Genomic DNA, 14,692 nt, shown 5'->3' on the forward strand with positions numbered 1-14,692 from the left:
ATTAAAATCTGAATGTTTGCCCTCTGTTGGCCCCTGTGTAGAAATGTTCAAATGTATCATGAGCCCTGACCTTCCTTGTTATGCATGCATGTCATCGTACATGTATCCTGTTCATGCGTTTCATCTTGAACCTTGCAATGGATGAAAGGAGCTACTGGTGTCCCATGGTGCAATTTGGCCCTGCGGCTCAGAGCAGGTTAAACTACATGGTTATTCTGATTCATGTTGAAGGAAAACGATTCAGATCTGGATGTTACAAGATCATTTTTCAAGTCTTTAATAAAAAGCTCCTTCAGATGTATTTTACAATATATTTTAGAGGAAAATGTACTCAAACTTTATTCTGCATGATCACACAAATTGCCGTCTACAAAAGTCTATAATTTGTTCCCAGGTCACCCCTTGTCAGATTTTGCTCTGTTACAGCCTTTGACATTAAAGCCACTTGAAGAGATTATCGTCTGGATGTTTTTTTGCAGGCTGGCCGCAGCACCATGTCCTCGGATCAAAGTGGCGATATATCAGGCTACCATCAGAGCGGTGAGTGGACAGCGCTGCACGTCACACACAGTTTCCAGCACAGCCCTGATCTCTGCATGAATCCCTGTGTCGATGAATGCTTGTCAGTTACGTTTTTTACCGACGCTGTTGTGTGGTTGTGTGTGTGTGTGTGTGTGTCTGCTCTCGGGTTTATTTGACAGCTGTTGTCGCCATTACACGCAAGATTTACAACATCTCTGTCCTCATCTGTTGCTGAAGGCCGTCGGTGTTACAAAACATTTGGACTTGCCCCATAATTGACTTATCTCTGGTGTTTGAAAGAGGAGATAAAGCTGTCAGAGTCCTCCCACAGATGCAATCCATCTGGAGGAAGACGGCTCAGTACGAGCCTCCTCTTCAATGTAATGTGAGAAACTCCGACGTTGAATTCAGAGCAGCGTTCCAATTTGTCTCTCAGCTTTCTTCCCAAACCATTATCTGATTGACATTACACTTTTTAAACCTGACGACCACCTAAAGCCACAACTCACTGCTAAATGAGGAGTCTCGACACAAGTGGCTGAGCTCAGTGACTGTGAGCTTGTTAACACTCCTGCTGGTCTTGACATAAAAAGGCTTTTCTAAACAATCTTTACTGTGCACAGTGATCAAACTCTGCCCATAAATACAGACACGGTTATGACGCCAAGCTTTAAGCTGCATGCTGCTGATAAAATGGAAATGCTTAGGGAGAGATTACAGCTTGTTCTGTCTGTTTCAGTGGTGCGTAACCCGCCCGGCTGGGAGGTGGGCATCTACCTGGTGGGCTTCCTCGTGCTGCTGTGTGTGGCTGGGATCAACCTCTGGAAGCTGTGGAAGTCTGGCACCTTCCCCAAGCCGTCGCCCTTCCCCAACTTTGACTATCGGTACCTGCAAGAGAAATATGGAACTTCCTTCTCAGAAGTCAGACAAAAGGTACGGTACTTACATAGAAATATGCATATAGCTGTATGGACGAGGACAACAGAAACAACAACAAAACATGTTAAAGAAAGGTAAAAAGATGTGAAAAGAAAGTAGGAGAATATGCAGAGGTGTCAAAAGTATTCACATTCATTACTCAAGTAGAAGTAAAGATACTAGGGTTTAAAAAATACTTCTGTAGAAGTTGAAGTATCAACTCAAGCGTTTTACTTAATTAAAAGTGTAAAAGTACTGGTTTCAAAACTATTTAAAGTATAAAAGTAAAAGTAATGTAAGGGGACATTTTTTCCATTAAGGACAAACTCTTAAGCCGCGTCTCAGGGGCCTATAGTGCACTACCCCACCTCCTCCAAAAAAAACAGTTTTCTAAAGGCCATTATGACTATAATGTTATATTAAAATGTTATGTTGAAAAATGTGGGAGGCACTAGGCTATCCGTTTCAGCTGCATATATGCCCATTGAAAATGATCACATTTTATTACAATGCAAATACATTAAAGTCCCATATGTGTACTACTGAGCATTAACATGCGTTTCAGCAGAAGACATGATAACTAGTTGCCAATAAGTATTGTAATAGTGCAAAAAGTCAAACTTCAGTGGAATGTTATCAATAACCTTTATTGGAAGAGACCTTGAGACCTTTGGACTCAATCCTGTATTGTAATCTTGATTCGACTCCAACGATGACAACCCAGAATGAAAACACGCCAAAATGAAATAGGAGTAACGAGGCTATTTTTAAAATGTAAGGAGTAGAAAGTACAGATATTTGCGTGAAAATGCAAGGAGTAGAAGTAAAAAGTCGTATGAAAAATAAATACCCAAAATTTCTACTTAAGTAAGGTAACGAAATATTTGTACTTCGTTACTTGACACCTCTGAGAATATGCAATATATTAGAAAGACTAATGACCAACCCCATGAAATTATACACCATGAGTGTATGTACACAAGTCAACTGGGTTTGTATGTTGTCAGTGTTGTGCACAAAAGATGCTGTGTATGTCTAAAAGCATGGAGCTGAGAGGTTTTGTGAAGTAGATGTTAGGGGTTTCTTCACCTGGAGCTGTGATGAACAAACATGTCTGCAGGGTCTTCTTTCTGAGGTGCAGCAGCTGGTTTGTGAAAGCTTCCTGAGGCTGAAGGTTCAAATTCACTTCAGCACCACCTTCAGAGTCTTGGCCCTCAATAGCATAAATCTAATCTACTTTATGATTGAGATTTATTTTAGATTTATTTTAGATTTATTTTAGTATTTATTTCTTAAATAGTATTTATTCGTATCCATAGGTTATGATAACAAGTGAAAAATAAAGTAGTTTCAGAGACCTGGAAACAGCGATGTTACTACAACCAAAGGGCAATTTGATACAATTGAGCTAAAGCTATTAAGAAGAATTATTGACCAATCTCAGCTGTCAATCATGACGTTTCATTCCGTTTTAATTGCGACCAGTAACTTATTAAAAACAAACTGTGAAAAATAGCACATAACGTCAAATGACAGAAACTGACTTTGGGAAAAATTTATTTGACATGTCCACTCCCATGGAGGAAGCAGGGTTCTGTCCTATGCTGCAGCCAGCCATCAGGGGGCAATCAAGATGTTTTGACACTGTTCTGTTTAGTTAACTTGCTGCTTTCATTGTGTTGGTTTTGGCCAACACCTGAGATACTTCACACTTACTCAGCACAAAGACACAACAAGATGGTGGACATAGTGCAGCATGTACAAGCTGAAGAGTCAGATTTTGCCCACAAGATTTAGTGGAGACCAAAATCAATGAGTTATTGGAGGGTTATGGTTAATAAAGAACTGGCCTTGGTGAGCTCATAGTGCAGAACAGCATTAAACTTACTGAACTTACTAATAAAACCAGCATATAAGTCAAATTGAAGTATGAAGATCTGAGTTGTTTGTCTACTAAGTCCTACGTTTTGGTAAATCGTTTTTGGAGCTTAGGAGTAAAACTCACATGACTACATTTTAGTGTCTTGTTATGAAATGGTCAGAATTACAAAAAATTACAACAACAAAAACAAAACCATTCCACCATGCAGCCTATATAGAACTTCTCACTGAAATAGGATCCAGTTGCAGACAAGCAGAGAAAGTAACAGGAAGTATTTGATTTCCACACCCCCCTAACTTTAAAATGTATTTTGATCCAGAGAGTGGTGGCCAACAACCACCGGAGGACCTCCACCACCTCCAGCCGAAAACCCAGCCTGGCCCTCGGCGAAACCACGGATTGCTTCAGGGACCTGGGCCACCTGGAGCTGATGAGCAGGGAGCTGGACCCGAGCGGCATGGCCCAACTCAACCGCTCCATCTCCACCGACTCGCTCAGCTCCATCTCCTCCATCGCCAACAACTTCGGCCACGACTATACGGTGGGCCAGTTGGAGGTGACGCTGGAGTATGAACCGCCCAGGCCACCGGGCCAGGGGATGGGGATGCTCCACATCACCCTGCACCAGGGGAAGGACCTGCTGGAGAAAGAGGAGGGAGACTTCCCAGGCTGCTTCATCAGAATCTCCCTGGGGCCAGAGGAGCTACCTGTGGGAGTCACACGGGTGAGGAGTTGTTTCTTTTTTGTAATTTTAAATTATCTGTTATGTCTTCAAAATGATCAGAAAAAAATCAGTAAGTAATACAATTGTTTCTCCTTAGCATGTGGAGCTACTTGGTCTTGCGCATCAAAGATTGATGTTAGAATTAGTCACAATCAAAAAATTACTTTCAACGACATTGATTCATCTGATTATGACACGTTAGAAATGTTTCCTGTGTTTCCTGGTGGATAAAACTGTCCATCCATTAATGAGAAAGTAATATTGGTTATAAGTTAGAAATGGAATATAGGTAATTAATAAGGTAAGGTACCCAATGTAGTGTTTGGCCACTCTATAGATCAGTGTTTCTTGGTCTCAAGCATGTGTACAATGACATTCATGTGCATATGGATGATAAAAAACAGATACAACACAGATTTCCGCCGATGGTTTTAAACTGTATGAGTGACTTGCAGATGGCGGTGACACACATGTAATATTCACCAGCAGGATTTAGAGAGATATGAGAAGAAGAAGACTGCTGGTGTTTTAATAATCAGCTTTGCAGGTGTTTTATGTGGAAAATCAATTCAGCTAATTTATTAGACCTCAAGGATTCACATTATGTATTGTGATGTGAAAAACTGAATGTAAAAGTAATTTATGTTTGACTAACATATATTTTCACAGGGCATCTTTAACGGGAAGTTCCTCACAGCTGGACTGACACTGTTTTGTGTCTTAGGGCTGTAACGTATCATATTTTGATTATTGTATTAAAGTGATGATAAGAGGTGGGCTGCCATTTGTCAAACCTGGAGCCAAAAAAGTGATAGTAGCCACTCACTCACTTTTGACAATCTGTTATTTGGATAAACACCTCTAGTTTATCTAATTGTCAAAATTGATCAACTCATAAATCCCTGAGCTAATTATTTCAGCACAGTATGTGTTTTTCTAAGCGTGAGGGCATTTTTATAGAAGATGGATTTATGTTAATGTGAAATAAAGGCAATCCAAATTATACAGTGAATCTTCATATGAGGGACTTCCAACGCATCTCAGACTTTCTATAGTGAAGATGGAAACGACAGGAACAGCTTCTCAGAAAGGTGATCTGCAGTTAAGCCGCAGTGATTGAACTTCGAATAAAGGACCGAAGACAGTCGTGTCTGAAACATTCTCGCTCATGGGGAAGCTTCGGCTCGCTTGAACTGTGGTTAAGACTTTAGCCCTGGGTGAAGTTTGGACAGCGATCCGTCCCGCGGGGTGAGAGACTTGATCCTGCAGCTCGATGAGCCCAATCCTCTCCTGTCTGACACCAGAGCCTGTTTCATGTGGATGAGCAGTGAGGCCCCCTGGGGGCTAGATGTACAAAGCAAGGTACATTTTGTTGAAGATTTTGCCTTCATCAGGAGAGCACGTGATTAACTCTCAGTGGTTTGAGATGGAACAATGATTCTGTTTTACCTGCAGTTTAGGTTATAATGATAGGCTGTGTTTTGTTCACAGTTTAAAATGGGCAATGCTGCAGGTCACAACATAGATGAGTTTAGATTAGATAATAGTGTTGGCTTATATAACGATATATTCACTATGAGACAGTTCCAGATTTTTCCTCCACAATATCCTGTTAATACCTCTGGATGTATAATAAGGCTCCGGGGACAGTTCTTCAAGTCAATGAACCTCATACTGTGATGAAGTGCATTGATTTTACTGGAATCTTATTTTCTGAATTTGTGAAAAACTGATATTTCTGTCTAGTTAAATTCAAACTGTTTCCTATTTAATATTTATCCCTGAAAACATGTGAGCATATTTATATCAGAATATACATTATGACATGTAGATATTGGATTTATGAATTTGTGCAAACTTATATTTTTACCAGAAAACAGATAATAAGATAAAAGATTAACATAATCAAATTAAAAATACTCACTGGAACTGAGTTCATATTTCTTTATCTTCATTTAAATATATTTTTTAAACTCTCAAGTTTAGAATAGCATTTTAATTATATTTGATTTTATTTACATTTGTTCTTTTAATTTGGTATTAAAGAGCATTTTAAAGCTATAAAGCTAATATATTGTTTTGTATTAGTCTGTAAATCCGTTTTTTTAAATTACTTATTGAGAATTTATCCATCTTCTGATTATTATTATTATTATTATTATTATTATTAATAATAATAATACTATTATTATTATTATTCAGCTTAACTCAAAACGTTAAAGTTACAATCTAATAACTTTTACAATAAAAAAAGATTTAAATTTTAAAACACATTCATTATTTTCATGTGTTTTTATTTTGTCATCATGTATCTTTTAAAGTTTTAAAAGGTTTAAAAGATATTATCTTAATTGTTACATTTTCTACTGAACCAATTTCCTAAAGTGCTTTTCTGTAAGGTGGAGTGACTGTGAGTAAAAGAACAGAGCGTCACTCCTCCATCTGCTCCCCGGCCGCTGGCCTTCTGCTCTCAGCTCCACGGTGCCAGAGCTTTCTCTGATTCCTGTCCGGCTGAGCTCTGAGTGGACGGCGCCTCGTGTGTGTGTCTGTCGCTCTGTGCAGATTGTGCAGTTTGTGCAGACTGACAGGGACACACACACACACACTCATCGGGGCTCCGCTCACCTGAGCATGTTGATGTTAACAAGAAAGGGAAGCAGCCTCTCATGCATCAGATTCACCGGCTCTCTCTTGAATGCTGACAACCAAAGGAAATGCTTAGATCAGCTCCACTCGCCCTGCTGGTCAAGCCAGATTTTTTTTTCTTTCCCTCTCTCTGCCTTTGTTTTCTTGTGCTCTCTCTCTCGCTCACTTTCATCCCCAGCTCCTCGCTTGTTTCCTTTCACTCACCTTTCCTTTCTCATTTTCACCCTCATCCACCTTTTCTTCTTTCTCATTTATTTGCTGTCACTGCTTCTTGATTTTGTTTTGCCAGTAATAATGCTCACGCCAGTCACCATTCTCTGTGTCGCTGTCTCCTGTGGAAATCACGCTCCCATCTTCACACACATGCCTTCCTCTCTTTCTCTCTCTCTTTCTCTCTATTTTCATTGCCTCATTTTCCCCACACACATCACCATTGTTATCCCAAAGGCGATAAGGCAAATAATGAAGACAGACAGTCTCATATTATGGAAGGAGAGAGAGATACCTCTTTGGATGCTTTATATCCTCATGTACATCCTGTATTTGCACAGCAGCAGCAGCAGCAGCAGAGCCGTATACTGGATGCTGTAGGTGTTGGATGTATGATTATGATGATATTCCGATGTTTTATGTGAGGTGCAAACCAAGGTCGGCCTCACACAGGCTGATTTGTGGATGCTGTACTCTGAATTCACAACTCTCCTTCGGTTCAGGCAGATATTATTTTTCCTATTCATCAATAACATCTTCTGGTGACCTTGCATCGCAGCAGCTTTTGTTCTTGTGTAAATTATCAGAAAGATTCCTCCTTGTATTTCACACTTCAAGAATAAACTAAATAAATAACTGGTGTGAGAGAAAAAAAATGCTATTATTAAACCCACTCCCCTACGCATGTAGTTGCCTGGTAACTTCCCTCCGCTTTGAAAACCCCCCTGTTTCCACGTGGGCTTCAGCATCTGATGGTTGACCTCGGCATCAGACACTAAGTTGGTGTTGAGTCATGGTGTGCTCTGCTGATCAAACTGCCCTCAGACTGGGTTTATTCTCTTTAAAAACAGCAACAGTGGCTTGTGACGTGATTCTGCTTGGTTTTGATGTGGGCTCAGGGCCGGGTCTAGGCAGGGGCAAGAGGGGGCCTGGCCCCCTCAAATAAATGTTGTGCCCCCTCAAACTAAATCCCAATTTATAATAATAATAATATAATAAAGCACAATGCCCCCTCAAGATTTGTGGCTGCCCCCTCATACATGCCTGTCTAGACCCGGCCCTGTGTGGGCTGCTGAAAAAAAACACACAAGATGTTACTTATGCCTCACAACTGACGATTTGGCAGGAAAGTGAAGAAATAGTTTTGGAAATCCCACATGCAAATATAATGAATATACATATTAAATATGTCTTACATGTTGTAGTTTCAAGCCATTTGGTCAGTGATTCCCAGTCAACACTTTGCTGTCAATGCACAGAAGAAGCTCCAAAGACAGTTTGGCATCAAGCCTGAAAGTGCAAACAGTAGCTAAGTGCATTATGGTGAGATGTGCACAGAATGAACACTGAGCCGATATGGACTATATATGCTATTGAATTGATGTAACTTTAATATTTGTTGGAACTGTCTACGGATTTCCCCTGAGATACCTGACAATGACCAACCATAGCACACACTGCCAGGAGTGTTGTAGGAACAATTTCTTCAGGAGAGAGTAGTTTCGAACAAAAAAACAAAAAAGTTTGCCTTCACTGTTTGGAATTGACAAAAAAAGTTTCTGAGAAGCTGATATTTTAACACCTCGAGCCACATGGAGTTAGGTGATATAGAATACTTTGTTGTTGTTTTTTTTGGTAAATTGATCTTTCAACAAATGTAGTTGAAGATGATAGTGTAGGCTACACCATAAATGTCAAAGCATCCTCTTCTCTCCATTTTGAAATGACCATTTATTTTTTTTAGTTGTCTTTAAAAACTACCTGCAGACCTGCTTTGTTTGGGGTCGTCTGTATGTGATACCTTGGTGATGGATTCATTCAGCCTGCTTGAACCAGAGGTTTTTCCACAGTTGATTGAGTTATCATGTCATAAATAGAAAGTGTATTGTCCTTCTGTGGCTCTGAGTGAGTCAGGGAGAGGATGAGGAGAGGAGCATATGTTACAGCCTACACCACATCTTTTCTTAGAAACTTGTTTGATTCATCTCGAAAGCAACACTACATTTTGTGCTTGTGGTTTTGGTTCCTATGTGTTTACTTCATGTGTTTTCTACTTATGAGGGCCTGGTCCAGCCATTGTTATGAATTACAATCCAACATTTCCCCTTCAACCCTCTGCCTCCCACAGGTCCAGCCCAATGCATTCACCGTGATTTTTGTAGAGCGCTTCTCCATCCCCATGGAATCGTCCAATTTGGATGAGTACAACCTGCTATTCTCCGCGTTTGGCATCGACGCTGACGAGAGGAACACCAGCGCAGGAGTGGCAGATCTCAAGCTGTCAGACCTGGACCTGACCATCAGACCCTTCAACGCCTGGCTCTACCTTCAAGATGTCAATAAGGTGAACTTCAATACTGAGATGTGTCGTAATGTGCAAGTTGATATGACACAAGGAAAGACAGAAGTATGGGTTTTAAAGCACGGTTTCCATATGATATGAGGTCTACATTGCAATGTGTTGGAGGGCAAAGTGGTGTCTGAGACCCCCTGCTGGACATTTAGCCAAACTACATGTCAGATAGAATAAATAGCAACAAGACTTAGCTGCACAATATAATGCAGAACTGATGTGATTGGTGATGACGTCAGTTATAATAAAAAGCCTGTTTCATTGAAACACTTTTATGCTATCTGCATTGAAAAACATCTTTCTGTTTGGCTGGACTCAGATTCAGTGGGGCAGGTATATAAGATTGGAGGTTACCATGGTAACAATACTGAGTTATTTAAAAATATATATATGTAAGTTTAACAAGTTTAACAAATAAACTTAACCTAAAATTTGAATATCAAGAATATTGACCAGTATAGGGAATAGAGTTTGCCTCTGGAATAGTTATTGGCTTTTACCATGTTTAATTCTAATCAACTAAATGGATGGAGCATATTTAAAAGGCTGTAACTCTGTTAATTTCCATTAACTAATGCACAGCAAAACAATAAAAGGTCCTTAAATCTAGCAATTATTATTTTTATATTTTCTCTTAGAGTGATTGATTATCAATTGGATATTAAAATGGAATCAAACATGTTGAGAAGGTTTTAAATATTACATATGTCGGCCTCATGTTACATTTTAAATGATGATGTGATTGCTTTAGTTTAAATATTTTATCTGAAGATATGTTAGCAGTATACCTACTAAAAGCACTGAACTCTGATTGGTCAGACCCCTGCGAACACATGTCTCTCATCCTGTGTTATATGACATGTGTTGCCATGTTCTGCTTTGACTCCACAGGCCGTAGATGCAGTCGGTGAGATCCTCTTGTCTCTCAGCTATTTGCCCACAGCAGAGCGCCTCACTGTCGTTGTGGCCAAGTGCAAGAGCCTAGTGTGGACCAACGGCAGGACCACGGCAGGTCAGGGACCTTCATCTGTTGGCTGTAGTTTATGTGTGTGTCTGTACTGTATTTGTCTACCTTATCTTCCTCAGTGTGTGACCTATGCACTGTGCAGGTCTATCCGTCTCTCTGCCTTCAAATCTGTCGTTTCAAAGTGACTCATCGTCTCACCACTGAACAAAACACGTATTGGCTCAGTAATAACAGAGTGTTAATGACTCCTAATAAGAGGAGAAGATCCTCTTATTTTTCAGAGAGGCAGATGGGATTCAATGACTTATTCATCACATTAAACGTCCACATAAGTGCTGTTTTAACATTGCACTGATAAAGGTCACTTACTAAAGCAATGTCCTTATCATCCAATGAGCTAACAGCGTGTACAGGACTGTGCTTCTAATTGATCCCACCATAGTCTGTTACACTGCCTAAGAACTTTGTGAGGGGCGTTGTATATTAACGTGTATGTGTATGTTGGGTTCTAGAGGCCTGACACGGGGATGTTATCTAACCTTCACTCATTCTCATTGTCAGACCCGTTCGTCAAAGTTTATCTCCTGCAAGACGGCAGGAAGATCAGCAAGAAGAAGACGTCGACCAAAAGGGACGACACAAACCCCATCTTCAACGAGGCCATGATCTTCTCTGTGCCGTCCCTCGTCCTGCAGGTGACACCTCAGACTCTTGATGAGGAAACGATAAGATGAAAACTTTTATATCCAAACAGGACATTTATGTCAAAGGAAAAGATAAGAAAGCTGAAATGTGATACATGTGATGATTAAATAGCAGTAACCCTCACCCCTATCCCTTAAAGCTGCTGCAAGGAACTTTTCATTTTGGTCGATTTTGGCGCCTCTGTGGACAAAAGCAGAAGTGTTTTCGCTTAACTTGTTTTTCCCATACTTGGCTGCAGTATGGGAAGGAAACCACTCCCAGTTGTAACCTTATCTGGCCAAAACAGAATTGGGAGCGCACACACAATTGGCTCGACGATAAGAAAGTCCCTCACATACAAACAAAATACATATTCACATACAAATTAAGATACAGAAAATATGAACCCACTCGTCAGAAAAGACAATCCTCTAACAATGTTAGAACAGATTCAACATAATCATTGAATTTTAAACACAGGTACTAGAAACCCATCCATCCTCTTCTCGTGGGTGAAGGGAACATCCCACCTGATACCAAGTCATTCAATGTATAGGGGCCTAAAGTTGGCTGGAATATCAAACCAAACCATTACACAACTGTTTGCAGGATGCATAGTGATGAGGTAATGTATCCTAATTCTCATTCTAATCTCATGCATCTTGTTTGTAAGAGAACTGGCAAGGAACAGACTCGACAGTCTGAACATGGGCATTTCCAGCCTGAATTCAGTAAATCATTACTCTGACGTCGCGGGTAATCCGACCTGATCACAGACATTGACAATACTTTATAGAAAAATAAAATTTTCTTCCTGATTGTCTCATTTGCTGTTGTAGGTCATAAATATTAAATTAAGATAATTTCATAATCCGTAAAAAACTCTTTGCAGGGGCTTTCACAAAGCAGCATTAGCAGCAGTATCTCTAGCTACAGTAGTTACACTACTAAAGCAACAAAAAGAACATAAACAGAAAACAGATATGACACTGACAGTGTCATCCCAACAGCTTCACTCTCAGCGAGGCTAAAAGAGTTCTTAAAAGCTTCCTGCTGTGTAACATGTGCCTTAGTCTTTAACAATCTTTAAAACATGTGGTCACTTCTACACTTTTGAGTGTTGAGAAAATGAACCAAACAGTATCATATTAAATGTGAAAAAAATGTGAAAAATGTGATTAATATAGATGTGCCTCTGCTGCTGACAATTATAACATATTTAATGGCTAGAATGATTTTACAGTATCTAGAATTATCTATAATTATAAATACTCAGACCTCTCTGCTCGGGTCTTATTTTTATTGGACTAAACCTATATATTGTACATGTATTGTGTGTTTATGTGTACTGGTCCCTTGTGGCCTCTTTAAAGATTGCCTGATTAAAGTTTTGAGCTAAATGTCAGTGTCACACAATGTTTACATGCTGATGGAGGTATAATGTTCACCATGTTCAGCATATTGATTTAGCATGAAATCCACGGGACTGTTTGACAGGTTATTGGTCATAATGCAAACTATTTAAGGGATAAGGGATCAAGGAAATTAGGACAAATGACTAGTGGTGGAGTTTTCTAAATTTCTAAATAATTATAAGTCCAGGGGAAGCCAATCAGATTTAATTTGGCAATGCCTACCTGGCCGCACCCCTGGATCCGCCCCAGCCTCCTCAGGGGAGATGAATGTGTGTTTACCAAATGTCACAACAATCCAGGAGCTGACTGACTTCAAGACTGACAAAACCATCCCTAGAATATTATACAAAATTAACAATGACAAACTCATTAAAATCATCCTGCAGTATAACATGTGCCCCTTAAAGACATAAGTGTTTAAAAAACTGTTTAAAGCACACTTTTTTTTTGAAAATGAGCCAAACAGTAATAAAATGAAATGTTGTGAATAAGAAGGTGATGAGGTTAAAATGCCAAAGCAGTAAAAGCACCAAATGCTGTTACTGCTCATGTCCATTAAACTGTATCCCTGCTGTAAAATAGATGCTGAGTCATGCTTACTTAGCAGCTTGTGTAACCATGTTATGCTGTTTGCAGGAGCTGTCGCTGAGGGTGACAGTGGCCGAGGCCACAGACGACGGTCGGGGGGAGAACCTGGGTCACGTGATCATCGGTCCCGAGGCCAGCGGGATGGGGATCACCCACTGGAACCAGATGCTGGCCACTCTGAGGAAACCTGTGTCCATGTGGCACCCCCTGCGCAGGATCTAGTCCCCTCTGCCCTTCCACACATCAGACCTGTTTCAAGTTAAAACACTCGCTTCTTCATCGTCTCCCCCCCTCATGTGGTGCCATGCTGGAATCTGTGTTGGGAGATAAGAGTTTATTCTGTGGCCCACAGGAGAATACTGTGTGTGGTTTATGTCTCTCTGAAAAGCAAGGGTTTGACCCTGAACTGGGTGTATTTGGGTGCATAGGGATCAAGTATACATTTGAATCCTGTCTTTATTATTTGGCTTCATCCTGGCTCAGATGCACTATGGCGAAGGGTGGTGTTTACCAGGGGGATGTCAACCCAAACTTATCCTGTACTCCCTACATTAGCAAGTTCCCCCTTTGGTTTGAGAAGTGGCCTGATTCCCCCATTCTTAAATATCTCGATCAGAAACGTCAGTGTGGAGTTTGATGCAAGATCTAATTCAGAACAAGGTGACCACGCCAGACCCCCTACCCCCTCCACCCTCCTCTCTGCATGGTGCCTACTCTGGTTGTAGCCTATTATAGTTGTCTAGAGAATGAACGGCCGGACGGGAGGGGGGGAGATTGCTTCTCTTTCAGGAAAACTCTCATTTATCTTTTTCGAACCAAGTCATCGATTGGGGCCTGCTCGACCTAGTCCGCTCTATTGGATGTGGTTTGGGTTTGTGTCAACAGTGAGACCGACAAACAGTAGAGGTTTTTGGTATGTTCAGTATTTATTGTGCTTTTAAAAAAAAGAAAACAAAAAAAAACTAAATCCAGGTACTCTTATCCAGGTGAAATTATTGTAATTTGTAGCAGTTGTTACAGGGTGGCCAAATCAGATGTACTCAACATATAAATTTCACTTCACGTTTGTTCTATTTTTAACCACACTAATGGCAATACCAGTTGCAGAAGCATATTTAACAGTGTAAATAGTACAACAGTCTTCATCATTGCCATTTTCTCCCCTAAATTCTGGGTGCAAATCATGTTTTTATCATACAATCACACATTAATGAACTTAATTTACACAACTCTGTATTTCACACCAGTATTGTTGCTGATCAATAATGTATTATGATTAAAACACCTCTGGGAATTTAACTTGTGATGTAAAGTATACTAACCCCTTTAAACAGGTTTTAATTTATTTAATGTCAGAGGAAACACCTTGATAGCTTTTGTCGTAAAACCACCTGCAAGCATAGGTGATTCCTATGAGTCCGAAACTGGAGCCACTTTGCAGCTCTCAGTGAGAATGGTAATGTGGATTAAAAGTTTTTTTGGGGTTAAAATTAAGTCTTGTGAAAGTCAGAACATCAAGGTGGATTTTGATCTGTCTGAGACATTCTCTAAAACATTGTGCAATAGTGCTGTTTTGTTGTAACTCTCTGAATGTGAATTACCATGTGGAATATCTGCTAACTCTTAAAGCATCGTCAGCCTCATGCATCGTTTTAAATTTTTTCTTCCAGCAGAACCCACTTCACATTTTTTGGTTGAGCTCCGACCACGTTCCTCACTGTTCTACAACAACAAACCTGTGGTCATAGAACAGACAATATTTCCTATTGTGCCAAATAATAAA

The 14,692-nt window shown here is 40.1% G+C and overlaps 1 protein-coding gene across 1 annotated transcript; it reads left to right on the plus strand.

Annotated features, from left to right (window-relative positions):
- The first annotated feature begins 494 nt into the window (after positions 1-494).
- Positions 495-13,192, plus strand: syt12 (synaptotagmin XII). Its single transcript, XM_061076825.1, has 7 exons — positions 495-540; positions 1,262-1,455; positions 3,642-4,046; positions 9,031-9,246; positions 10,147-10,267; positions 10,784-10,917; positions 12,958-13,192. Exons 1-7 carry the CDS (start codon positions 495-497, stop codon positions 13,129-13,131), a joined length of 1,290 nt encoding a protein of 429 aa, XP_060932808.1. The 3' UTR covers positions 13,132-13,192.
- Positions 13,193-14,692: the final 1,500 nt, after the last annotated feature.

Source organism: Limanda limanda, chromosome 8, assembly GCF_963576545.1.
Source record: "Limanda limanda chromosome 8, fLimLim1.1, whole genome shotgun sequence".
NCBI classification, from domain to species: Eukaryota; Metazoa; Chordata; class Actinopteri; order Pleuronectiformes; family Pleuronectidae; genus Limanda; species Limanda limanda.

Excerpts from the sequence above, each read along its gene's own strand:
- syt12 (XM_061076825.1), top strand. The coding sequence starts at position 495 with ATGTCCTCGGATCAAAGTGGCGATATATCAGGCTACCATCAGAGCG. Across the intron at positions 1,456-3,641 it reads TCTCAGAAGTCAGACAAAAG|AGAGTGGTGGCCAACAACCA; the intron begins GTACGGTACTTA and ends ATTTTGATCCAG. Across the intron at positions 10,268-10,783 it reads CAACGGCAGGACCACGGCAG|ACCCGTTCGTCAAAGTTTAT; the intron begins GTCAGGGACCTT and ends TCTCATTGTCAG.